This window comes from Dermochelys coriacea, chromosome 7 (assembly GCF_009764565.3).
Source record: "Dermochelys coriacea isolate rDerCor1 chromosome 7, rDerCor1.pri.v4, whole genome shotgun sequence".
In the NCBI taxonomy this organism is placed as follows: Eukaryota; Metazoa; Chordata; order Testudines; family Dermochelyidae; genus Dermochelys; species Dermochelys coriacea.
Genome location: NC_050074.1, coordinates 93776674 through 93804217, shown reverse-complemented (window position 1 = coordinate 93804217; position 27544 = coordinate 93776674). Strand labels below are relative to the sequence as shown.

Genomic DNA, 27544 nt, shown 5'->3' with positions numbered 1-27544 from the left:
AAAATAAGCATCAGAGAACACAATCCTCTGTGAATACTTCCTAAAATATACATTCAGTTAGTTGTAAAACAAACCCAATGAATCTCTTGCAAAATATGTATTTACGTAAACAAAAATATTGCAATAATATACATCTCAAGCAATATTAAAGTCACCTGCCTTCAGACTTTTATACTTCCAGAAGTTACTTTTGTTACAGTTCAGTATGGTTCCTGTGAGAATGCAACCTACATAGTTAACCAACAGGTAACTGCAAAACACTGCTATTACTCTGTGTGCATCAGCGATGCATCATACATTTTTATCTTTCCGTAGCAGGACTTCATCTGAATTCCTGTAAAGATGATGGGCAACAATTTCTTTCTGCTATCCCAGCCCCCAATTAAGAAGTGAATTATACTGGGTTGTAATACTTATGATAGGGATGATTCCTTTAAGTGTTTAGCAAAATCCACGGGTCTGTGAACAGCAGCCTCATTGAGATGTGTCTGAATCAATTCCTTTAACTCTTCATTTAGAAATGAATCCCCTTGTAAAAATTTATCCTGGAAAGAATCAAAATGTTAGTTGTATAAATGATGTAAAATATCTATCTAAATAAGGTCAACATAGGGGTTTCTCAAAAGTAGTAGTGATAATTTTACTACTTTATTTTTCCTTCCCTAGACCACCTTCTGAAGGTGAGGACAGCACATGTTCACTGATCCCTATTCATGTAGCAGGGAGAACCTGTCAGTCTGAGCAGGGGAGGTCAGAGAAAGGACTTGCTTTCTAGACATGCAAGTTTTTCCTTTCTTCTTTGTAACTAAGCTAAGGGGAGCTTGCCACATCAGCCTTTGGCTAACATCATACAAACTATTTTGATTTCCTCTCCATTTTTAAGAATACTACAGTTTGAAACACCCACACACTGACTACCTCTCAAAAAACTGTCCTCTAGCCTCTTAAGGAGAGGCACAGAAGGCAAAAGAAGCTTGAATCTCCACTCATGGTTTCTGTCAAAGAGCCTGGACAGAAGTGCTCTGTCCCATTGAGGTATGTTGCAAAGGCCTATGGCGGACAGACTCCAGAGGAGAAGCAAGTGGGCCATGGTATGGCAAAACTGAGATACGGTCAGAGTTTGTTAGAGAAGCAATAAGTTTCTTAAGCAATGAACAAGACCCCAAATTAAATTTAAGAGACCTAAGTCACTTTAACTTAAAACTTAGAGTTACTGATTTTTTTTTAACTATTTTCAGAGTTATTACATGCTACATATTCTCACTCAAGTACTAGACAGTTCTTCCATCTGCCAATCCCAGTGCCTCTCTGCCAGACATGCAACTAATGTGATAATCTGGGGGAACAGGTAAGTTTACAAGCCATTTTCAGAGGAGTCAGTTACTTATTTAATAAGGAAATTCTGTGGTGTCAGAGGACTGTGCTGATATTAGAAGATTATCAGCAGGAGACTCCATTGCAATTCATAGGTTACCATACTTTCAAAAGAGAAAGTGGGGATAAAGTCTCACTTTGTAAAGGGGAGAGCACTCGTGTAACATGTAGTAGGAGCTGTCAGTGGAGAATGTTTCATAGTGAAGCTCTGAGACATGTTAACTTTTTTCTTTCTCCCATAAAAGCTCTATGTTCCCCTCTTATATTTACACTTTTCAGTTACACACTGGCATTGATGGGGGTCACTTCCCGCTCTGTATGCTGAATCAGGGCTCTGGGAACTTGTCCATCCTGCTGACTTCAGACTCTGAGACAAGAAAGGGTTTTGACACAAAGGCAATAGAAGCAAACTTGCACTCAGCCACTGGACAGCGTGACAGATCAGAAAAGTAACAGACACTACATTTGTGTTACTACACATGCTCGTCCTATGGGAGATGGAACTATTCATACAATTTCTCTCACAGTCAGCAGTCAACAATAACTCAAACCAGTAAAGAGAACTTAGCTGGGAAAGTACTCTGGTCAGAGTCAAAACCCCTTGGTGCTGAGCAGTGAGTCAGGGGTTCTAGTATCTATTTGTGAACATGTGTGTTTAAGAAAGGATGTTGAAAGAGACAGTACCTTTTTTCTAGGTGTAACTGATGCTACAGGAGGATTAAATGTCATTCCTTTCATATTATATGTCTCAAAAAGTTCTGTGCCAGACCTATAATACAAGATCAGTTTTACACAATTAAAAGAAACCATATAAAGTATATGTCCATAAAACAAGCCTCACTTCAGTACTCTATGAACTCAAAGTAACCTGCTCCTCAAATCACTACTTCAGTCCTGCAAGGGAAGAATACCTGGTAATACAGAATATCAATTGGAAAAGTGATATGAATCAGAAATGTAGAGGTAGGACAAATAGACAAATTAAAAGCACGTAAAGTGGCTGTAAATTATTATACTGAGATTAACTACATAGCTGAGGTATGAACGAAGATGGAAATGAGGGAGATTAAGAGTCCAGCTCACAGGGACGATTGCTATGCATGCCTGACAAAGTTCCTCAAGGTTGTCTATCCTCACACTAATTTCCATCAGCACATACTCCAGAACCCTGCACCACAATTGGTTTTCATTGGACTGTCGCAGCCCAGCAACACTGCTCCTTATTAAGATCCCTGGGCTGCTACTAAGCAACACGAAGTGCTTTTGCTCCTATGAGGGCAGAGTATGCTGCATTTGCAGGACTTTTATCCTCTGCATGGCCAGGAAACAAGCCCTTGGAGAAAGCAGCCAGCTTTTGGTACTTATAAAAGAACCATCATACTTTTGGTCTTCAAAAATAATTTTCTTGAAGCATATGGAAAAATTACTCACTGGGGAATCTTATAACACAAAACACACAGCTTCTACTTTGCCAGTGAACTATTTTTCAAAACATATCCATCGTATATCCCACCTTCGGCTCAGATCTGGTCTGAGAGCTTCTGAACCTTCACCTGGAGCTCCAGCAATAAGGTGATCTGCAAATTTCTGCACTGTTGGATGATAGTGTCTCTGAAAGGAAGAAGGGGATTGGTGAGGGATAGGCTAGCATGTACTTATGTATGTACTTCACCAATAATAATAGTACTGTATTTATACACTGCATAGAATACTTTCAGCGAACTTCTTTTCTGTTTCAGGATGAGACTAAGGATTGGCCAGTGTTCTAAGGGTTACACATGCTATGTTATCAACTCATAAAACCACTCAAATAGTTTGGATACAATGTCCATGACAGTTTCACTATAGTTAATCTTAACTCTTTTTCTTCCAGTAGATAGTTCTAGCCAGGGTTATAGACAAACATTTTCCATTACATATTTGCAGAGATAGGCCATAAATAGAATTTCTGGAATGAGTAGGCTGTATTAAAAGCATACTGATAAAACGTAACGGCCATAAAGGTTTCCATTAGGCTACCAGCTCCACTGAAACAATTTATCACACAAACAGGTTAATGGTAAGATTTCCCTTACTGCCATCTTTGTCCCTGCCTCAGATGGGTAGTTAATCTCAGTTTAATAATTTAAAGCCACTTCACTTGTTTTTAATTTGTCTAGTTGGTGGAGCAAAGCAAGATCTAACACTCAACTCCGTAACACAATAACTTTGCAATGCCACATCCCAATCAATTTAAAAATTAACAGAGATGTTCTAGGCACTGGTGGGCACAAACCTATTGATTCTGGTGCAGATTAGAAGACAGGAAAAGATTGAATCACAGGAAAAATCAATACCACCAGACTGAGGCAGAGCAATCTCTCTGCCGCGCCCTCTGCTGCTGCCTATACATCTCAAAGGCAGCACATTAACCTGCTGTGCAGGAAGTCTGGATTCTACCATAAAGAAGAAAGCCTTTCAGGGAGGATTTTGAGAGGGGTCGGGTGGCGAGAATCTAGGACTGCAGGGATGAGGTAGCAGGGGAAGTAGAGACCCAGAGAGAACTAAGGGGTGTGGGTTAAAAGTGGTGGTGATGAGGAAAGCAGGGACAAGGGGAAAGGGAAGATACTGGGTGGATTGGCAGGGAAGCAGGGATCCACAGCGTGGGAAGCATAGGAGACAGGGAAGGGAAAGTGGCACTGAAGGAAGGGGGAGAGGCAGGGACATAGAATGGGGAGGAATGAAGGGACCATGTCATGGTCAATAAGTGGGGAATAAGGATGCGCACAGAGCCCCTGCGATGGTACATGGAGAGGGGGATATAGAACACACACAGAACCCATGGCCTATGGCAGAGGAGTGGATAGGGGCACACAGAGTGTCTGTAATGAAGAAAGGGTTGGGGGGGAGTTGCAGGGAGGCCCTGAAACAGGGTGCCACACAGGGAGATTGTAGGGAAGAATGGAGGGATGCAAGTAGACCTGGCAGGTGCAACATGTTTGGCCTACACTAACCACAGAGCATGAGAGCTCCTAGCATAAATACACAGAAAAGATACACAGAACACAAGATTTCATCAGCCACCATCACAACAACCTACCTGGAAATACTGTTGTAACAAACTGAAAGTATTGTGTTAGCAGAAGTTAGACAAGGGTATGTCATTCATCTAGAGTACACAGTCTAGAGATTACAGCATTGATCTGAGCTCTGTATTTAGTTAAGTATAAACATTTAGCCAGCTCCCCGGAATTACCCAAATAACAACTCACCCGGAGCGTATGTAATTCCCACAGAGCTGTGTTCTGAGCATTGCAACACTCTGGCTCATCCAGTTCAGGGAGATACAGTCCACTGCCTTGAGCCTCATTATCTAGCAGGAGGTCTGTTTTTGGGAATATCTATCACACCATCACACAGAAAAACTGATTATCTCACATACAGAAGTTTAATGCACATAACATGGTAATGCAAGGTCTAGAGTGTAACCAAACATTCAGCACTATTCAGACTCAGCAGTACTTAAGAAAATCCTGCTTTTATGTTTAAAATGTCAAAATATTCTGTAGTAAAATAAAAATAAAAAAAATGTAATACTACATAACAATTCATGGACTAGCAAATTCTGCAGCCCACTGTCTCCCACAATTCTGGGGGAGACACTGCTAGCAGAAAGGAAATAATCAAATAAGAAATTTTCCATTCCAGCAAGTGACTAAGAACTTACTTGCATCAATATTCTGTTGGTTGCCAAGATCCCAACACTGGAATTTGGAAGGACATGGAGAGCAAGTGTGGAAAGTCGCTTTATGAAAGCAAGGGCTCGTTGCTGGGAAACCTGTTTCCTACGTTTGGTAAGCATTACATCCAGGCACTGAAGCACTATCACCATGTCATCATTCGTAGCACCTCAAAAAACAGAATATGTAAAAACCCATTTAAAGGCAACAAGAGACCTTCCACACGAGAAAGAAAATATTCTGTGAAGGATGTTGTTTAGAAATTAGAGCCCTAGAATATTGTACTAAAGCATAAATAATAGTTCAACAAACAGTGGTTATTAACATGATAGACAAAAACACACATCTACTTTTAAAAAACTATTCCTGCTTTGAGCAGACCATATATCTGTGCTTCTTTTAACAATACACTTATTCAAACAAGGACGTTTAAATTCACAAAGATTCTTTTGGTCCTAATTACACTGATCATTCTATCAATTATTTATAATTATAAAAGTGTACTCATCCAGTGTTTTGGATGCATGTACAATAAAAACAATATACAACATATAGTTAATTCATGAGTTCCTCCTATACAAATTAATGAAAACCATTTTAACTAAATGAATCCTTACTTTAATAGGCATCTTTTCATAAAGTGTTAAAGCACATATTAAAAGCAATTAATGTTGAAAATATAAAACTTACAAAAGATCAATAGAGATTTCAATTGCCTTTGCAAAGAATCAAGTATTATGCAGTCAAAACACAGATTTCTATGAAGAGAGGTTAGATCAGGGATGGGCTACTAGCAGCCAGGGGCAGCATCTGGTCCGCCAGATCATTTTATTTGGTCCACCACAGCCTAGCTCAGGACAAGCAATTCAGCAATGCCAAGGGCAAGAAAGTGTGGGAGGGCCCCACCTGCGTACATACACATCATATGATGCTGTAGCATGAGCCAATGGACCAGAGCAGGAAGTCAGGCGCAGCCCAAGCTCCACAGGACAGTAGCCGATGCTGTGGGATGAGTGTGAGGCAGATGTGCTCTCCAACCCCTCTCCTAGGTGGCAGGACGTGACATTCCCCCGGTCACACACATCAGCCCACCAGAGGGTTTTTAGTGGATTTTGTGGCCCTGTGCTACCTTAAAGTTACCCATGTCTGGGTTAGACACTAATCCAAAGTCACTCACTAGCCACTAATGAAATCTGACGCTATTTGAAATTGGTACTAAGTAATGCCATAATATATACATTAACTTGAGAGAAGAACTAAGAAGTTAAAACAAATTTGTTATCTGTTTCTGTAAAAGGATGGCAAAGGCATCTTAAAATTAGCATTTTTAAGAGTATCATACAAATAAAATCAACAGTCTATGGGTTCAGATGTTAAAATAAGACGTTGAACTTACCCGCATGTAGCCTAAATAGTGTTCTGTAAAGGTGACTGTAGAACTTGGAAGGGTCAATGTTAAGAACATCACCTATTTAAAAAAAAATAATCCCAAATAAGTAGGTTTACTTCACTAACCTATCAGCTAAAATCAAATTATAAAGTTTAAATTTTAGAGAACTTACCTTGGCCAGACAGAATATGAAAAGCAGTGAGAACGCAATGAAGGCTCTCCCGATAGCTTAGATCCTGGGAATACAAAAGAATAGCTGATGCACAATAGATAAAGCTTCATTTAAAAAAAAAAAAAAAGTCTCAAGAAATTTCATCATTAGGAAAAAGCTCAACTTACCCCAGATGCAATGAGAGAATGTAGAACCACCAACAGGTCATCAAAAAATTCTACATTTATGAGATGGGCAAACCTAGAATCAGGGAGATTTTTATTTTTCTGTAACTATAAACAATTTTCTCTGCAAGCTCATTCAAAACATTCTGTGACCTGCCAAAGACTACATCTTCATCCTCTACTTTCACCAAATGCCCTCTTAAATCTACACTATATTCGCACAGCTTGGTAATGCAATACATAGAGGCATATCTCAACTTTTCATTAACGCTACTGCACAGAGCAAAGAACGACTTTCAATTTCTTTATTAACAAACCAGAATAAATAATGCAAATCACCTCATGATTTGAAGGATTTTTGTCATGCAAGTCCCATACTGACAATTAGATACTACAATGAAAGATGTTAGAAATGCACAAATATACAAACTGATTAATTTTGGTGTGCTTTATTCATATATCCTACATGCAGTTCAACTGCTCATACAAAAGATTCTTAAAATGTCTTTTTACTGACTCATACTTTTTCTAAAATACATAGAAAAAAATATTGACTCATAGCTCTTACTTTGCAAGACCTTCCAGTACCGCAGGCAAAAGAGGGGATTTCTGTACTTTCTTCAGTATTCTGAAGTAAGTTAAAAATACAATATTCAGAGTCTCTGTGTGCTGTGGAAAAAAGTACATAAAATCATATCAGTACGCACAGAAAACAGGTATTGCTGATTCATTTAAACTAAACTCAAAACTTTTTTTCCTCTTACTTTTTTGAATTTTGAACTCACTAGTCCCCAAAATCCTAATAATTACAAATATAGCGGTCCAAAAATTCCTATCACAAAGGATACAATCACACGTTATTGAGTCAGCAGATGGATTTTAGATTCTGTAGGAAGCTAAAATTAACGGCGATATTTCTAAATTTGACCAACATAAATCATGCTTTTAAATTCCACTTTGATACAACATCTCATTCAAAGAAAGAATTGAGAAGACCTGCTTAAATATCAATAAAAGGAAATAAATGCCAACAAACTGATACTGAACAGCTGTACATATTTAAAGGGATGCTGTTTTAAATAGGCAGTGTTAGGCTGTCAGTGTGCCTGTCACCCTGGGGTAAGGACTACACAATTGAAATTGAAAATTGACATCATAATAAACATTTATAGGGCTTCTAGCAGCAGAATTTTTCTGACACACACAAAGGAACCCTATTACAGATTCAAGTAATTCCACCTTACTGGAACCCTCTGCTGTAAACCGTAACTAGTCAGTGAGTTACAAATTAGAGGTATCATTTTCCTTTCTTTGTGCTCCACATGTGTTTTTATAATTTCAGTCTCCTCAACACAGCTAGGTCTATTAGTTGCAAAAAAATGAACCCTCCCCAGATCCTACCTCATGACATACAATACCCTTTCTGCCATACTCTGTATCACTTAGTGCACTATCATTACCTACTGAGCTAATGTGACAAAGAAAAGACAACAAATTGGACCACAAACTGCAACTGGACCAATTGCTTGCAAGAATACATGCAAAAGCAGAAAAAGAATTTCTCCAATACCCTACCAGTTTAAGTTTTTTTTCTTTACTCTCTGAGGCTTCTGCTTCCAGGAGTTCTCGTTCCAGCTTCTCTTCTGCTTTCTTCCACTGAAAATATATTCATTTTAAAGACATTAAATATTCTGGCAAATTAAAAAATTCCACTTCTCACTAAATCTGGAGGCCCAGGGTCCACAGGTGTCTGGAATAACTATGTTCAATGCTCTGCTGATCTTTTGTGAGTTCCATGGTGGAATGAAGTTGTCTTAATGATGGGAGAAGGGTAACTGGAGGGTAACTCGTTTTCTAAACATCCCTTTCCCACCAACTAATAAACAGAACTGAGTCACTATTAGAAGTTTTGCTAATTATTATAATAAATATGGGGAAAAGGACAGAATTAGGAAGATTAAAAATTCCTTATTATGCCCCAAAATGCTCTATACAGTGATAATGCAACGCCTTTACCAGCGCTAAAGGAAAACGAAGGTAACAGGAATCAATTTCAATTATACCTTTCTTTGCATCCTTGAAAGATTTTTCCTTTTCTCCTTACAGGACATGAACTTTTTCTTTGCAGTAATGTCTTCTGTGTCTTTTTTTACTTCTACTTCTTTAATTCTTAGATGAAAGAATATTTTTAGCACCTAAAATTGAGAAAGAAACCATAAAATATTTAGTGCCTGAAGTTTAACAAAGTCATGTGCAGCAAATTTACAACAGCAGATTATCAACATCAGGAACTTCAAGAATGGGTGTGTCTGACTGATCTTTTGCCCTATAATAGTGGAGAATCTTCATACAATTTTATATAGTTAATTAGAAAACATACACAATGCGTTTTCATAAAATATTAAATTTACATCCGTCTTCCTTTTGCATGTATTCTTGCAAGCAATTAAAACTAGTTATCTGAAGTCACTTAAAACTCTGGTTCCTACAATATATTTGGTCACCTATTTTCTTGGCTTAAATCCAGAACCCATAACCTAAGCATGCCTTAATTTATTTGTCAATCAAAACAGACTACACCCCTTGTAGGCACAACTGCAAACTATTGCGATGCAAAGGAAAGATAGGAAGACTAGGAAGAGTCCAATATGGCTTCATCGGAAGCTACTTAATTACCTGAAAATAAAAAAAGCTTAAAAAAGAGGAAACATGAATAACCAAGGAGTACAAAAGAGCAGCACAAGCATGAAGAGACAAAATCAGAAAAGCTAAGGCACAAAATTAATTGTACCTAGCAAAAAGCAGTAAGAGGAGGTTCTTTAAATGCATCTGGTTTGTCAATCAAACAGACTACACCCCTTGTCTCCTTTTTAAGGGAAGTCAAGAAGATCTAAACTTGTTCTATGCTCAGGAAAAGTGAAGAAATACTGGATGGCTTTCCTAAGTATAGTCTTTTGCTATTTTTGCCATTGTCAAAAGAAAATTCTGAAGTACAACAGAAAGAAACTTACCTCAGGTCTAACATCATAATTTCTGCTTTTTACAAGGCCAGAAATCACCTTAACAACACCCAGAGAAACAGAGCCCAGTTTGTCTTGTTTAAAGAGCTTCTTTACAGCTTCACAACACATTTCAGAAATCTGTAAAGTAATTGAAACGTTTATTCTCATAAAATTATATTAAAAAAAGAGAGAAGTGCATCCAAATAGTTACTCAACTAAGTTTCTATGTCAAAATTTCAATGGTGTGAATATCCATTTTCAATTAAAAAAGTCATCAAGTACAGAGAGAGAGAAAGCCTGTAAAACAAAGTGTTGAAAAGAGAGGCATGCTACAGTTGCTTTGTAATTAACTTTCAAAAATCAGAAATATTTTTCATATAAGAGAACACCTCTTAAAATCAAACAAATAATTAGAAAGATACCCACCAATTTTGATGTGTCATTCATGAGAGGTACAATCAGGACAATGATGTTGTTGTGGAAATTGAAGTGAGGCAGCACCACAAGAAGCTCACACAGACACTTGACTGCAATCTCTGCCAGACCTTTATATGCTTTTAATGAGATCACATTACTTTTCTTCAGCTTCCTCTGCTTCCAGTCTGAATAAAATATTATTTTTGTTATTATTATGCAAAACTTAGTACTGCATTATTTTTTAGTATTTTTCTGGTGGCTTTCCTGTTTCAGTAAAATAAATCTTAAGTACAGCTTTCTATGAAATAACAAATCAGAAAATGTTAGGTGCAGAAAGCAATATTCATTCCAAGGATAAACAGTTATCCTGCAAACACTTAAATAGGCGAGTAACTCTGTGCACAGAACTAGGCCCTTTCAGTTCAAATCGACTATGCATATGTAATTGATGGCAGGATCAAGACCTTGTATCAAGGAATGTACTTAACTAAGAAATGAGGAAAATCCACACTATACCTTTAACTGTTTGTTCCAGATTTTCCAAGTAAAACTTGTACTGGCTCACAAGGCCTTCTTCAAATTCCCTTAGTTTCTGAGTTTCTTTTCTAACCTGTAAACATAATACAGGTGAATTATTTTTAAAGACTTAAGTATTTCAGTTAACTGATACTGCCAATATAAGATTTGGTGTTTTGGGGGGGGGGGGGTTCTTGTTTTTGGGATTGGTTTTATTTTTATTTTGTAATCCAATGAAGTTTAGTTTTTAACAGAGCTTTCCCAGGTATATATTAAAATTAACTTTTCTGTACAAGTTTTGGTGCTTGGAGATTTTTTCTGCCCACCAGATCTATTTTACTAGCAGATATTTAAATGGGATTTGGGAATAGGACTGCCTTTATAAAAAACAAGGCCAGAATCCTGAGTTGTGCCACTTCAATTGGTAAACACCTTCTAAAGCAACATTTTACAAAAAATCCAGGAGAATAATGTATTCTGCCTTTATTTAGCAGAGAATTAAACATACATGCAGAGATTTGATCCAATATAAGGGCATCTACATGGGGGCATCCAAGAAAATTAATCTGAATGAACTAAGGTGTGAATTTGAAGTGGATTAGTAAAACTGCATTAAATCCCATGTGAACACTCTAATGCTGAATAAAAGTGGCCTTAATTCAGTTTAGTTTAAATCACTTTCAAAATGAGTTAAAATAAATCAAATTAAGGCCACTTTATTCCTAATCAAAGCATCCACTCAGGGATTTTAATGCAGTTTAACTAATTCACTTCAAATTCACACCTTTAGTTAATTCAAATTAATTTTCCTGGATGTCCCCATACATACAAGCCCTAAAATACATGAATAATTGTATTCTTTATGATAGCATTTAATGGCTTTTCTTTTGGTTCAATTCCTTCTGCCTGATACTGAGTACTGTTTTTTCCAAGATTACTGCTACTGAAAATTACCTATATATTACATACTCCTTCATACAAAACCTTTTTGGTGACTCAGAATTTACAAGTATAAAAAAAATAAATGTATCACATTTTACAAATGATTCTTTGATTTTCTCTCATTGTTTAATATTTTATTTCTTTCAATTTATCACCAACAACTTTAAACTAAAACTGTAAATGCTTATTGTTAAGTAAATAAAACTACATAAACTCTCTTCACACAAGTGCTATAATTAAAGCTGCAAGTCTGTCACGGAGGTCATGGATTCTGTGACTTTCCGTGACTTCTGTAGCAGCCAGCAGCAGCAGTTTGGGTGTGTGGGAGAAGGTTTGAGGGGGGAGGGGCATTTACCTCAGGGTGGGGGGCTCCCTGGCTCCCACTGGCAAGGTCCTGCAGCTCCTAGGTAGAGGAGGGGCCAGGGGGCTCCATTCGCTGCCCATACCGCAAGTCCTGCGCCCCACCCCCGCAGCTCCTGCTGGCTGTGGTTCCCAGACAATGGGAGCTGCGCAGCTGGGGCTTGTGGCGTGAGCAGCACACAGAGCCCCTTGGCCCCTCTGCTGCCTAGGAGGGGAGCCCCATCCATCACTAGCAGGGTCCTGGACCACCTCCCCCAGCACCCACAGTGCTCCCGGACCACCACCCCCAGAGCACTCGGGGCCTCCCGCCCAAGTTTTAGTTAGGGTATATAGTAAAAGTCATGGACAGGTCACAGGCTGTGAATTTTTGTTTACTCCCGTGACCTGTCCATTACTTTTACTAAAAATACCCGTGACTAAAATGTAGCCTTAGCTATAATCTCATTAACACATAGTTCCCCAAACCGGGAGGGTGGGGGGGTGCAGGGCCGGGTCAGCCCCCATGAGGGGCGGGGGGGTGCCACCCAACCCTGCTCTACCTTCCGCCCCAGCTCTAGCTCCCAGCTGTGGCTCCACTCCTGGCTCCAGCTCCAGCCTCAGCACCCAACCCTGGCTTCTGCTCCTTGCCCCAGCCCTGCCCCCAGCTGCGGCTCCACTCCCAACCCCAGCCCAAGATCCACCCCCAGCCTTTGCCTCCTTAGCCCTGTCTGCGACCCCCACCTCCCTCCCGGAGCCGGGGCCCTGCTCCCAACCAGGGTGCACACAGGGTTAAGGGGGAGGCACAACCCTGAAAAGTTTGGGGACCACTGCATTAACAGGTCAAGAGCCTCTATGGGTATGTCTACACTGTAATGTAAACCCAGGATTAGTGAGACTGGAGTCAGCGAACCAGCATTAGGGAACCCTGGGCTTGAGCATCTACATTGTATTTTAACCCAATATTAAGTCTTTTCTAACCCATACTCAAACCTAGGGCTCTGGAGTCCACACTGCAGTGCGCAGACCCAAGTCAAAGTAACCATATCTCAGAGTCCCTAGTGCTCTCCTCCCAATTCCCAAATATGGCTGCTCTAGCTTAGGACCTAGGTGCACTGTGCGAAAACTTTACTGTCTGCCCTACACGTTACAGGAAGTTTGAAGCAGCCTGCTTTGCAAAAGGCTTGATCAGTTTGTTCTCCATTGCAAACCCAGGAGGTTCTCGGATAGCACGCTTGCAGATTGGTGATCAGAAGAGAACAGGTTAACGATGACCTGAGTTGCTGCCATTCACAAAAGGGGCTGGGCTTCCATTTTCAATAAAGTGGATTGCAGATTGTTGGGACAGAGAGGAATAAGGAAGTTATCCCACTATTCCATGGGACACTTCCAGCTGATTCCCGGGAGATGAGTCAAGCGGGGCTCCGTCTACACCGTAAAGCAATAACACAAGCTCGGACCCTCCAGCCCTGCAGGGTCTTAGGACCCTGGATCCAAGCCCTGTGTTAGTGCAACTGAAGTATAGACACAAGGGGGTTAGGCTTGAGCTATGGCTCAAGCATGTGCTCATGCTGCAGTGTAAACATATCCCACAAGTACTTAATGTTAAAATATGATTTGTTAAATTTGTTCAAAAACTAGATTTCTGTTAAACATCTGTTTTAGATCAGGGATGGCCTATTAAAAACAACAAACTATCCACCCTATTTTATAAAGAAACCTGCAGTTTCACCTTGGTATGTTTTTCTGCTTCAGTCAGAGGCCGAATTTTGTAAGAAGGAGTAATATCTTTGAATATTTCCATCAGAGAAACCATCACCAGCTTCCGAACAATCACAGCCACACTGGGGTCTTGTTCCATTAGCATGGCACGCAACTCTTTCAGCTTCTTTATCTATTCAAGAAAACATATGGTGCAGGAAAAATAAAGGTTATATACCAAAGAGAAACAAATTTACACATGCACTCTACTTTGCACAAAGGGTGGCAGTAACAAAAACTCCCATATCTGGAAATAAAACTACTGTAATGAAGTGATATTACACAAACAAATTAGCACACACTATTAAACACCAGGGAAGGAGTCAGCCAACCCCAAAGAATCTAATGAAATTAATAGTTCAGGAATGTTGCAACTAGCAAGTAAATACATTTTTAAGTAGAATGATAGGAAAATATTAGTGCACGCCGAACACTGAAAAGTAAGGCTCCAATCATGAGCCTGAAAGCTGAGCCCAATTAAAGCATTATACCCACAGGAACTATGGGCTTTGGTGGAATGGGAGCTGTATGGAATCCTCACTCCCAACCCATCAATAACACCATGAATTCGTGGAGAGTCCAACTACTGGTGGGTATGGGCAATATCAAACACAGTCTTGCGGATTTACTTTGTCTGCAGAACAACTGCCAACAACCATGGCCCCCCCTTTGCTGTGCTGTCTCTGCTGATTTTGGCTTTTCCATAGGTGCATAACATGTTGCAGACTTTGCCATTCCTTGATTACTTCAGATTTTTGTAATTAACTGATTTATTGTACCACACACAAAAAAACTGAATACTACTCACGCTGTTTTCAGGGTCAGACAGAATGGCAGCTGCTAAGGCTGCAATGTGTATCTTCTTATCCTGCAGCTTTCTCCTCCTTTGAATTAGCAGTTCATCTGTAGTGAGCACAGGCTGGGGTTCTTCACTAGATGCTAATACAATAAAGTTTAATCGTTAACTTTTCCCCATTAGTTCCCACTCTTTAACCGTATGTTAGAAACCACTTAAGTATCATACTGTAAAATCCAATTCTATTCATTTTATTTCAAATTATTACTTAGCAGATACAATATTATAATGTTAAGTTCAGCAGTATAGCACTCAAAAGCAGCCCAAGAGGGTTTTCAGGGCCACAGACTTGTAATTTGCTTAAGACCCACTTCACCTCTTCTAATCCAAAATAAACAAACAAAGGAATAATGATGTCAAACTTGGTGGGTTAGGTCAAGCTTGAGATACAATTTTTCTGTTAAATTTCAAATGAATTGGACAAGGGCATTTTGAATTGCAGTACCCTAAGAAATGGAAGTGTTCGCAAGATTAAATAAATAAAAAAAGTACACATAGCTGTACAGACTCATCAACCTGAGCTCTCACGCACTGAACCAAAGATTATTAATTAAATCAATTTTAAAAGTTAAGATTTTAATTAACAACAACCAAATGGCTTGGTGGTGCTAATGAACTTAAAAAGGATGACAACAACTGGAGATCTTAACTGTCATTTAATTTTTTTTTTAAATTAAATTTTTAAATTAATTTTTTAAATTAAATTAAATTTTTTAAATCGAAGTGTAAACCCATCACTATGGTGGCTTCTCAATAGAAAAAGGAAACAGTTTCCAACAAAACTGAAGACAGGTTGTTTTTAAATTAAAGTTTTTAATAACAAAAAAGGTGTTCTCAGCAGTAAGAAACTTCTAACGCTTTTTTTTGGGCAGAATTTTGTATCCTGAAAATCGAGAGTAGGAGACATTAAAAATTAAGATTATTCGACTCAGCTATTTTAATAGGTGCAAAAGGAGTGGTGCCTCCCTGCTCCCTCTCACCCTAGTCCCACAAGCACACACCAGTGGACCTTTTAAGGTGCTCACTTCCAATGGATTCAAGGGCTTGCAAGGTGTGTGTGTATGTGGAGGGGAAATATGTATGCTGAGGAGAGTATAGAGCTTGTGGACTGAGAGAAGGGGTCATGAAGGGTATCGCAAAGCAAGCGGGGTGATCTGACAGGAGAGAAGAAAAGAACAGAAGAATGAAGGAAAATGAAGGGGAACAGCAGGACAGGGTACATTCCACACATCCTTGTAAACATTAAGAGTCTCAGCATTACCCCTTCTCCCAATCAGCCCTGGAGAGGCTAAACAGGCCCAATCAGTAGCTGCAGAACTTAAAATGTTGTTGCCCTCTCAACCCTTGCAACTTTAGTAGGCTCACTGTAGGCCCTAATTTCCACAAGGCTTACCAGGGTAGCCAGGGTCCCTTCACAACCACCCACTAGGAGGTCCAATTAGACTCAGCAGCACAAATAGTGTCATCAACCTCCCAACTCCATTTAGGGTTTTGGGCAGCCAATGAGTCAATTTTAGATAGTCAGGTAGCACCTAAGGCTTGTTAGAGGTTGTTTCGGTTAGCTTAGCCTGGCCCAGACTTGCAGCGTGGTGGGGGTTTGGGCCTCCTTCACCGGAGTGGGGGGGCCGGCCACAAGCCTCCTATTGCTTGAGTGGAGGTGTTGGAAGGCAACTTCAAAATGAATCTTCTAATGTTCACCAGGAGGCTGCTGAACTTAGGATTTCTATCACTGTGCATCTCCAAACATTGTGGGCCCCAGGAGATCTATAGGAAGAGAAGGAGGAATGCTTCCTGGTGTGCTGCCCCTTACAATCCTCCTACTCTACCCACTTCTCCTCAGGAAGGGATACCCTTAGAAGGTGTACAGGAGAGGGTATGTCTGCACATCAAGCTGGAGTATAATTCGAAGCTGAAGGAGGCATATCTAACTAAGCTGGCATGCTAAAAATAGAGTGCAGTTGTGGCAGCACGAGTGGCAGGAGGGGCTGGGTACCAGAGTACATGCCTGTCCAAGACACTATGTAAGTACTTGGGATGGCTAGCCTCTCCCACCGCCCTGGCTACACTCTATTTTTAGTGTGCCAGCTCTATTAAAGCTAGCATGGGTATGGCTCCTCAAGCCAGAAGTTATACCCCCAGGCTGATATGCAGATACACTCTAAACTACAGGCAATGTGGAATTTTCAAAATGCCTTTAAAAATATAAGATACCTCCAAAATGTGCACATACAGTTTGGCAGTTGGTAAGACACAATACTCCCCTGACTGAGTTTCTAACTCCTGTAAAAAAGAGCAGACTGTATGTCTGTTTTGAATTTGAAAGTGGTTTTCTCTATGTACACAGTGACAACATACAAACCCAATGCATAAACCATATTGACAGCTTGACTGGAGAGAAAATTTGCAATAGTGTGTTTTGATGTAAATTTATCACAACCTAATTCATACTATAGCAATACAACCACTTTATTTGCATTTCCTGATGACTGTTAATTTACTCAAATGTGTGCTTTGGCTTTTGCTGCCCTGACTAAAACCAGCCCAGAAACTCAAGATTTCTCATTCGCAGGAAATTTTGATATTTTGACATTTGGTTTTGTTCTGATGTCAACAAATGGCCATTTTCCCAATCCGCTCTAGCCACAACTAGACAGAGTTAGGGTTGTGCTTATGTGAGTGAGACTCTGTAGCTTATTGTGGAAGTGCAAATTGAATTCCAAGTTTTCTGGGTTTCTCACATTTGATAATTCAAGTTAAAAAAAATTCTTGAAAGGTAATATATACACTCAAAAAACTGATACATGCTTCATTTTAAGATTTTTTTGTTTTGGAATAATAATCATGAATCAGGCAAGCCAGAGAGATTCCTGAACTAAGAATGAGGCTTCTTCCCTCAATGGTGAAAAAGACACAACAGTTCCAAAGGGCTTAGTCTAAGCATTAATTCTGGAGACATCAACACATCAAAATGATATTAAATAAAGTAATTCTGAAGTCAGCGACAGAAATTTTTTCCTGCAAGTCCTGGAATTCTAGCAGGTGAGCATGAAGCAAGACAGGTCACATTGCCAAATTGTGGGGGTAAAATGACATTTGACCGAGCTGTCTGTTCCAAAACCTCCTAAGCAGAACACCTTCTGTGGTAAATGACTTTCTCTATTAAACAGAAAAATCACTTTCAGTTGTCTAAGTGTAACAGGGTGTTTTATTACCTTCTACCACCTCCATTTCTTCTGTGTCTTCATCCTCTTCATTCTGCACAACACCGATGACTGCAAGAACAGAATGTATATTACAAACCTAACACTACACACTCGGGTTTAAAAAAATTAATAAAATACAACCTTGCTGGCTGCTATGTTGAATCCAGCACCTGTTTCTTACCTGGCTTTTCCATTGTTTGTGGAATAATGCCACTTTTGTCTTTGATAGGAAGCAGGTGAATAAGTTCTTTTTCTGGCTCAGTCTGCATGCGCCTTGGCATTTTCTCATATCTGTCAATCACTCTTTCCTGTTTTCGTTTCTTGGCATGAACAGGTTCACTGTATTTGTGCAAGACAGTGTATTTAATTAATCAACAAATTAGATATTAACTGTAAATTCAAAGTACACTGCAAAATTAAACTCCTAACAACTAAAAAAAAAAAAAAAAAAAGTCATGCAGTACATCATGAATCAGAACATCTGAGTGTGTTTCAGTATCAGTTTCAGTTGCCCCTCCAGTTATTCACTGTTCTATGAATAAAAATGAACAAAAAATCCACCCTCCCGTTCACCTCCAATGTTTAGTAAACTTAGATATGAAATCATGATGGCTTACTTAACCTAGTAAAAGAATGCACTACAAAACTTATAACCAAACACTTTACTTGAAAGTTATAAATAAAAATAAGTCAGTCATGTTATTTTGTGAATGTCAGCATTATTACACTAGCCCCCAGGCTGGTTTCTAAAGGTTGGTAATTGCAATCAGTTTAAAAAAAAATGTAATTAATTGATTTTAACATTTAATTAGCATTGATAAAAGTGTTTATCTGTTACGTGCTGACAATCTAAACCAAAACAAACATTTTTAAGCTAATATAAATGGGTCCAAACTAGGGGGCTCTAAGTTCAACTGCAAAAACTTGTGTGTAAATAAGTCTTAAAGAGGAATGAAATGTCCATTAGAAGAACTGTGAAAACCTAATTAGTGTGGCTACTATCAGTCAAGATGCTTTGGGCCAAACATGTAGTAGGCTGCAAAGAAGAGAGCAGTAGAAAGAGGCCTCACTGTCATAAGATCTGCCATAGCAAACAGACTAGTGTCCTAGTTTTAGTCTGGCGTGCCATCTCCTTTTACAAGCTGTCATAACTGAGTTTGTTTTCATTCCGTTCAGACTCCTAACCTGTATATATTTATAAGTGACTACATACATCTTTGTTTTGTAAATAACAGGTAACCATCATGGTCCGGCAGGCCTAGATCCACAAGGGATTAGGCATTGCAATGCCTAATTTTTAGGCACCTAGAAAATCAATGGAACAGCAGCAGGATCCAAAAAGCCTGAGATAGTAGCCTAGGGAACGCACAGGAAGAAATAGACGCCTGAGAATGCAAAACACAAAGCCAGCAAGCTAGGCAGGGAGCTGCCCAAACTAGCCAATGGACGATGCCAATGAGAGGGGATATGTCCTCAGCCCTACCCCTCTCACAGTTAGGTACCTAAATCAGGACTGCAGGGTATCTATATGCGTTTACAATGCACAGCGAGAAACCCCTCTTCTGGAGTCAGGCAGCTTAGGCACCTAACCTGTTTCTTGTGGGAAGGAGTTAGACAAGTGCCTAACTGCATGCCTAACAGTCAGAGGAGGTGATGCCACTGTCACCCTACCTTATAATTTTTAGCCAAGGGTTAGAGCACTCTCCTGAGACGTGGGACACCTGGATTCAATTACCTCCTCTGCCTGATGAGAAGGAAGAATTTGAAACGGAGCCTGCCACCTCTCTGGAGAGTGTTCTAGCCACTGGGCTATGGGATACTCTGATATGAGTATCTCACTCTCTCCTGTTGAAGCTGTTCCACTTTTAATAAATAATTAAAGAGTCATTAGAGCAGGGGGACTGGGCTTTACAACTCGCATCTCCCAGGCTAGAGTCTCTCACTCTCTTTCTCTGGCCCAAGTACTTCAATTAATCATTGGGCTAAAAACTTATAAGGGAGGCACAACCACCTCTACTTCTGGCCAGATTTTGAATGGGGCCTGATACAGTAGATATATTCGGAGCACTGAACTAAGCCCTGTAGTCAGTGATGAGCTGACAAAATCTTAACAACTGGTCCCCTCCTCACTCCAAGAGGGAGTTGTGGCCCGCCCCCGCCACTCCTGCCCCATCCACCCCCCTCCCCTGTACCTCCCCTCCCCGTCCCCTGACTGCCCCCAGAACCAGGCAGGAGGGTCTTGTGGACCACCATAGTGGGTGCCCACCCCTAAGAGCCAGAGGGACCTGCTGGGGGGCGAGGTGGGGAGTCCCAGTGTTGCTTACCTGGGGCAGCTCCCAGGAAGCATCCGGCAGGTCCCTCTGGCTCCTAGGGGCTGGGTAGTGTAGCTGGGGGGGGAGCAGGAGGAGCAGCCGCTCCCCCCATTGATCACATCAAAAGGGGGAACCTTAGGCACCGACTCTGTGGGTGCTCCGGGGCTGGAGCACCCATGGGGAAAATTTGGCAGCTCCCCGCCCAGTCCCAGCTCGCCTCCGCCCCTGAATGTGCCGCCCCACTCTGCTTCTCTGCCTTGCCCCCCCCCACACCCAGCTTCCCATGAATCAGCTGTTCGCGCGGGAAGCCTGAGAAGCAGGCGGCAGCTTCGCGCTCAGGCCCTGGGAGGCGGAGGTGAACTGGGGTGGGGAGTGGTTCCCCTGCACGCCCCCACCCCCCCGGGTTACCTGCTTCAGTGCGGGCGGCCCTTCTCATGCCCCCCGCCCCAGCTCCCCTCTGCTCCGCCTCCTTCGGCCTGAGTGCGAAGATGCCGCTTGCTTCTCAGCCCTCCCAGGCTTCCCGCGCAAACAGCTGATTCGCGGGAAGCCAGGGGAGGAGAAGCAGAGCGGGGCAGAGCATAACTCAGAGGCAGAGGCGGAGCTGAGGTGAGCTAGGGCGGGGAGCTGCCAGTGGGTGCTCTGCACCCACCAAATTATTTTTTAGTATATTTCAAAAACTGGTCTACATTAATAGTTTATAAATTTAACAAAATCATTTGAATTAGGATTAGCATAAATAAGTGTTGAAAGCAGAACGTTTCTTCCTCCTCTTAAAAAGGAAAAATTAATTCCAAATCAGTATTTTTAAAAAAAAAAAAAAAAAAAAGTCCTCTGATACTTTCTATGTCAAATTAAGAAATTATTTTTATAACCCGTTAAACAGAAAAGTTGAGTTTACACTGGAAATTAGAACAAACTATTAACTTCACAGTACCCATGGTCATGGCATTTCCTACTGGTTGCCAAAGGATATTGTTAAGAAATAAAGAAGATACTATAAATTCTGCTCCTCTATAGGACTGAGAATCCTGCAGAGATCCTATTTCAGGAAATGGAAGAAATATAGGGTAATTTATTTCTCTGGAGATATCACCTTCCAAAATTTTCACTCACCTGCCCGCTCTCCCCCACACAGACGTTGCAGGTACTTCCCCCCTCCCCCCCTTCGTATCTGCTTCCAAAGTTTATCATCATTGCATTTAAGGCATGAAATTTTTCAAACTATTCTGGTAATTGGCTTAACACTGCAGGGAAAGTCTTTGTATTCGGTTCAATCAAGAATTGACTTGAATTTTCAAAGGACAGTGGCTGGAAGTCCAGAGAAGCATGTAACCACGAGCAGGAGATTGGTTCTTTCTCCCTAGCTGCTACAACTGCATGTAGGAACCGAAAAACATGTTGAGCTTTGGGGATTCCATCTGCCTCACGCTAGGGAGCTGAGACAGGAGTGAAAATTGTGCAGACAAGGTATCTTAGGAGAAAGTAATTTCCCAGCACAAGAGGGAAGCTACAGTAGTGTTGATGAACGTGTGAATAGAAAATGTGTGACTAGAACAAGTAAAGTCTAAAATTGGAAGTATTATCAATTTCACTACAGCTTATAGACTGTAAGGATATATGAGAATATTTACCTAGAAGAAAGGTCTCTCGTTACAAATGATGCTTTTTGAGCCAAATCTTCCATTAATTTCAGGTCATCGTCATCCATCATATCCAGTGGAAGTGCTTCCTCTTCCTCCTCTTCCTCCTTTCTTTCAGCTGTATCAGAAGACAATGGACAGACTTGTGAGCCACCACACTTGCGTGCAAACTTGAAAATGCACCTTTCCTGTATTTGTCAATCTTCTCAGCTCCACACTTCAGTCCCAATCCTACAAACACACATGCTGAACTTTATTCCTGTGATTAGACCCATTCAAAATAGTAGGACTACTCCTATGAGTAAACTCACTCACATTCATAAGTATTTGCAAAATCCAGGACCTTAAGTCTTCCTGGCTCCACAATCATTATCTAGATAATAAAAAAGGACCTCATCAATCTCAGTAGGCCAAATAAACCTGACTTTGAAGAATAGTCCCATCTAAAAGGATTTAGTTTGGGGCAGTCATGCCCAATTAATTCTTTCCTTCATATTTCTAGTGTTGGGAAGGTGTTTTTGTTCTCTTTCTAAAGAAAAAGAAGATAAAAACTAGTACATGTGCGCATTCTGCATCATACCATGTGCAAGCTCCACCATCAAATCTATATGAACATTTTTGACATGCTTAAGTGATATGTGGGCTTGTTCTAAAAAGATAGAATACTCAGGAATTCAGGTTCAAAATAGTTTTTGAATCTGAGTCTATAGGAATGTACAAACTTGACAGTCGGAAAAATAATAGGCTCAGGATCTAGTCTGGAACAGGAGACAAGAAGGTGAGCAGTGCAGTTACCAAACATAATACTGAACATAAATTGGTCCAGAGAGTAATCTATGCAGGCACTCTTGAGGATAAGAAAAGAAAATTCAGAGACGTCAAGAATAAAAAAAAGTGATTATGTGAATCATGTGAATATGTGAAGCATAAGTTTGTCTTTATAATGGGAAACTCTGATGTCATACTTTTCCAGCAGTTTATTTTGTAAAGCACTGCATACTGTTTACTTTTGCATAAAAATAATAAGCATTATTACAATTTTCTCACCACAAAGAAATGACTGATAATCTACAAAAAAGGAAGTCAAGACTCAAGCATCTGTACATATCACTAATGGCAGTACCAGAATAAAGAACAATTTGTAACTATTGTGTTCAGTTCTGGTTTCACTAGATGTAAGTTACAATGTCATGCTTACTTCTCATCCCTCATCTATGCAAAATAGATCAGAAACCTTGCTAAATTTACTACCTGACACAAGCGAACACTCACCTGCATGTTTTGTCTTGTATTCCTCCAATGGAACAGATGTTCTGGATGTAACATCTTTGACAGCTTGCCTAAGTTTTCTTTGCTCTTTTCGATATTTCTTAGCAACGCTCTGATGCTTAAACTGTTTATTCTTTAACTTGTTGTCGAGTTTTACTTTACTAGTTTTCAGCAACTTGCGAAAACTTGGAACTCGTTTTTTATTTTTTCTCTGGAAACCAACAGAAAACTTCAGTTAACGGATTCATGTTTATTTTTGTTTTTTAAAAAAAAAATTGCACTACATTTAAGCGAAAGATTTAAACCAGACACGCTAAAGTTTACTAACACCCGTGCTGGATAACAAATTTCTTGTGAACAGAGATTTGTGTGTTTAGGTTCAAGTATACCCAATTCTTAATTAGTGAAATTAATTGCATTAAGCAGAATAACCTGGAAACAAATGGGCCAAAGATTTTACAGAAACATTTCTGAACAATCCTAGTTCTATAAATATCCAGCACAAAAAGCAATGCAGTTTTAATACAGTCCTATAGCACATACTTAGCCGCCTCTTGTTTAGGAAAGATTTTTAGGAAAGAGGTGATGGGACAGCTCCAGCAACAGTTGACATTCTGACCACCTCTGCCCCCATTATTCAGGTTCCAGACATGGATACAGAAATGTGACCATACTGATATTTCCGTGATCTGTTCCTAGGATAAGCTGTACAGCATGTAGCAGGATGGAGTCCTAGTTCATGAGTAGGGCTCCCAAGTGCCATGGTAGTACAAACAATGTCCCTGTTAATTTTATCATCAGCAATTTTTGAAGCCAATTGCCAAAAGATATCAGGGATCTGCTTCTGAGATATCTGTAGGGGTGATGATGTGAACATTTCAAAAGGTGCCGGCCTTGCTCCCAAAGAGGTGTAAGAAGACAGAGGAGTAACTGGCCAGCGCTGCCTCTTCACATGAGGGCTTTCCACATAATTCACAGTCCTCCCTCTATCTCCTCACCCTTCCTCTTCAATACCCAGCCTACGGGGCTATGTGCGCCCCCGGGTGCTGCTGACAAGGAGGCGCAGACACAGGGAGCTTTGGTTGGCATCAGTCTGTAGCCGGCAAAGAACCCCGGGCCCACCTTGGAGAGGCTGCGTGGGCCTCAGCAGCCAACCGGGCTCGGGGCACAAGCCGCCCATGTACCAGCCCCATAACGACACCACAGCCCACCACAGCTCATAACGCCCCCGATCCCCACATGGCCCGGCTCTCCCGTTCACAGCGCCTTGTGCCCCCCCCCGCCTCCACCAGGACACCGAGCGCTTACCCCGCTCCACTCTCCCTCACAGGACCCTGCCATCGGCAGCCGCCCTCCCAAGGCCCGGCTCTCCCCCTCACAGCCACCACTCCCCCACCCCTGGCCCAGCTCTCCTCCTCACAGCACCTTGTGCCCCCAGCTCCCCCCACAGTCACAGCCGCCCCCCCAGCCCGGCTCTCCCCCTCACAGCGCCTTGTGCCCCCCCCGCAGCCACCGCTCCCCCACCCCCGGCCCGGCTCTCCCCCTCACAACGCCTTGTGCCCCCCCCCGCAGCCACCGCTCCCCCACCCCCGGCCCGGCTCTCCCCCTCACAACGCCTTGTGCCCCCCCGCAGCCACCGCTCCCCCACCCCCGGCCCGGCTCTCCCCCTCACAACGCCTTGTACCCCCCCCCGCAGCCACCGCTCCCCCACCCCCGGCCCGGCTCTCCCCCTCACAGCGCCTTGTGCCCCCCCCCGCAGCCACCGCTCCCCCACCCCCGGCCCGGCTCTCCCCCTCACAGCGCCTTGTGCTCCCCCCCGCAGCCACCGCTCCCCCACCCCCGGCCCGGCTCTCCCCCTCACAACGCCTTGTACCCCCCGCAGCCACCGCTCCCCCCCCCCCGGCCCGGCTCTCCCCCTCACAACGCCTTGTACCCCCCGCAGCCACCGCTCCCCCACCCCCGGCCCGGCTCTCCCCCTCACAACGCCTTGTGCCCCCCCCCCCGCAACCACCGCTCCCCCACCCCCGGCCCGGCTCTCCCCCTCACAACGCCTTGTGCCCCCCCCCCCGCAGCCACCGCTCCCCCACCCCCGGCCCGGCTCTCCCCCTCACAACGCCTTGTGCCCCCCCCCCGCAGCCACCGCTCCCCCACCCCCGGCCCGGCTCTCCCCCTCACAACGCCTTGTGCCCCCCCCGCAGCCACCGCTCCCCACCCCCGGCCCGGCTCTCCCCCTCACAACGCCTTGTGCCCCCCCCCCCGCAGCCACCGCTCCCCCACCCCCGGCCCGGCTCTCCCCCTCACAACGCCTTGTGCCCCCCCCGCAGCCACCGCTCCCCCACCCCCGGCCCGGCTCTCCCCCTCACAACGCCTTGTGCCCCCAGCCCCCCCCACAGCCACAGCTGCCCCCCCAGCCCAGCTCTCCCCCTCACAGCGCCTTGTGCCCCCCCACCCCGGCCTTCCCCACAGCCACCGCTCCCCCCACGGCCCGGCTCACCCCGTCACAGCGCCTTGTACCCCCCGCAGCCACAGCCGCCCCCCACGGCCCGGCTCTCCCCCTCACAACGCCTTGTGCCCCCCCCCCGCAGGCACCGCTCCCCCACCCCCGGCCCGGCCCCCCCCCCCGCAGCCACCGCTCCCCCACCCCCGGCCCGGCTCTCCCCCTCACAACGCCTTGTGCCCCCCCGCAGCCACCGCTCCCCCACCCCCGGCCCGGCTCTCCCCCTCACAACGCCTTGTGCCCCCCGCAGCCACCGCTCCCCCACCCCCGGCCCGGCTCTCTCCCTCACAGCGCCTTGTACCCCCCCCCGCAGCCACCGCTCCCCCACCCCCGGCCCGGCTCTCCCCCTCACAGCGCCTTGTGCCCCCCCCGCAGCCACCGCTCCCCCACCCCCGGCCCGGCTCTCCCCCTCACAACGCCTTGTGCCCCCCCCCCGCAGCCACCGCTCCCCCACCCCCGGCCCGGCTCTCCCCCTCACAACGCCTTGTGCCCCCCCGCAGCCACCGCTCCCCCACCCCCGGCCCGGCTCTCTCCCTCACAGCGCCTTGTACCCCCCCCGCAGCCACCGCTCCCCCACCCCCGGCCCGGCTCTCCCCCTCACAGCGCCTTGTGCCCCCCCCGCAGCCACCGCTCCCCCACCCCCGGCCCGGCTCTCCCCCTCACAACGCCTTGTGCCCCCCCCCGCAGCCACCGCTCCCCCACCCCCGGCCCGGCTCTCCCCCTCACAGCGCCTTGTGCCCCCCCCCGCAGCCACCGCTCCCCCACCCCCGGCCCGGCTCTCCCCCTCACAACGCCTTGTGCCCCCCCCCGCAGCCACCGCTCCCCCACCCCCGGCCCGGCTCTCCCCCTCACAGCGCCTTGTGCCCCCCCCCGCAGCCACCGCTCCCCACCCCCGGCCCGGCTCTCCCCCTCACAACGCCTTGTGCCCCCCCCCGCAGCCACCGCTCCCCCACCCCGGCCCGGCTCTCCCCCTCACAGCGCCTTGTGCCCCCCCCCGCAGCCACCGCTCCCCCACCCCCGGCCCGGCTCTCCCCCTCACAGCGCCTTGTGCCCCCAGCCCCCCCCACAGCCACAGCCGCCCCCCCAGCCCGGCTCTCCCCCTCACAGCGCCTTGTGCCCCCCCACCCCGGCCTTCCCCACAGCCACCGCTCCCCCACGGCCCGGCTCACCCCCCCCCCCCCCCAGCGCCTTGTACCCCCCGCAGCCACAGCCGCCCCCCACGGCCCGGCTCTCCCCCCTCACAGCGCCTTGTGCTCCCCAACCAGGCTCCAAGCCCCCCTCAGCCCCCCCGACACGGCTCCGCAGACCGAGCCTCTCACCGGCTTCATTGTGGCGGCTCTAAGGGTCCCGGACACACGTGGCCACAGACCGCTGCGCACGCCCGGAAGCGCGGAGCGGGGCTGAGCTGCCTCAACGGCGGGGCGTGTTTGGCCGCGCACCACCCACCCCCGAGACGTGTGTGACCCCGCCCCAACCCCAGCTCGAGCCCGCCCCGGGCCTAGCGTCGCCCTGCTCCGTTCCAACCCCGCCCGTGAGCTGGGGCTGCAGCGGCCTGGTTAAAGGGCCCGGCGCGCCCCCCCACGTGAGGCATCAGCTGCAGCAGTAGCCCTTGAAACCCGAGCACCTCTCGCAGCGTCTGGTCTATTTTGCTGAAAGCGTGAAAACCATTCACAGGCTTGTCTCTCCCTGGAGTTGTTCCTGGTTCGGTGCCTGGGTGGCGACTCCTAGTCCAGGCTACATGGCCACAAGAGAGTTAATCGGGAACAATGCATCCGATGAAGTGAGCTGTAACTCACGGAAGTTTATGCTCAAAGAAATTGGTTAGTCTCTAAGGTGCCACAAGTACTCCTTTTCTTTTTGCGAATACAGACTAACAGGGCTGCTACTCTGAAACCAATCAGGAACAACTCCATGAAGCTAAGTCGTTGCTGGTTTCCAGGTGTGTGGGTTTTGACTGGAGCATCCAGTCAAAAA

General features: G+C 44.4%; 1 protein-coding gene across 3 annotated transcripts; it reads right to left on the bottom strand.

The window, feature by feature from the left end:
• Nucleotides 1–82: 82 nt before the first annotated feature.
• On the bottom strand, nt 83–27095 carry NOC3L (NOC3 like DNA replication regulator). Of its 3 annotated transcripts, none has more exons than XM_038409063.2 (21): nt 26890–27095; nt 23077–23284; nt 21796–21922; nt 18034–18191; nt 17862–17921; nt 14602–14732; nt 13765–13926; nt 10755–10848; nt 10248–10423; nt 9831–9959; nt 8883–9014; nt 8395–8475; nt 7388–7488; nt 6823–6895; nt 6656–6719; nt 6490–6561; nt 5081–5262; nt 4626–4754; nt 2888–2985; nt 2059–2143; nt 83–545 (listed from the first exon to the last, which is right to left on the bottom strand). In XM_038409063.2, the coding sequence occupies exons 1-21, from the start codon at nt 26896–26898 to the stop codon at nt 414–416; spliced, it is 2403 nt and encodes an 800-aa protein (XP_038264991.1). In that variant the 5' UTR covers nt 26899–27095; the 3' UTR covers nt 83–413. The 3 variants fall into 3 exon arrangements, with proteins under 3 accessions (XP_038264991.1, XP_043374106.1, XP_043374107.1); XM_043518171.1 differs by lacking the exon at nt 26890–27095 and adding an exon at nt 24382–24447; XM_043518172.1 differs by lacking the exon at nt 26890–27095 and adding an exon at nt 22436–22562 and having other exon boundaries at nt 23077–23213.
• Between the last annotated feature and the right edge of the window lie 449 nt (nt 27096–27544).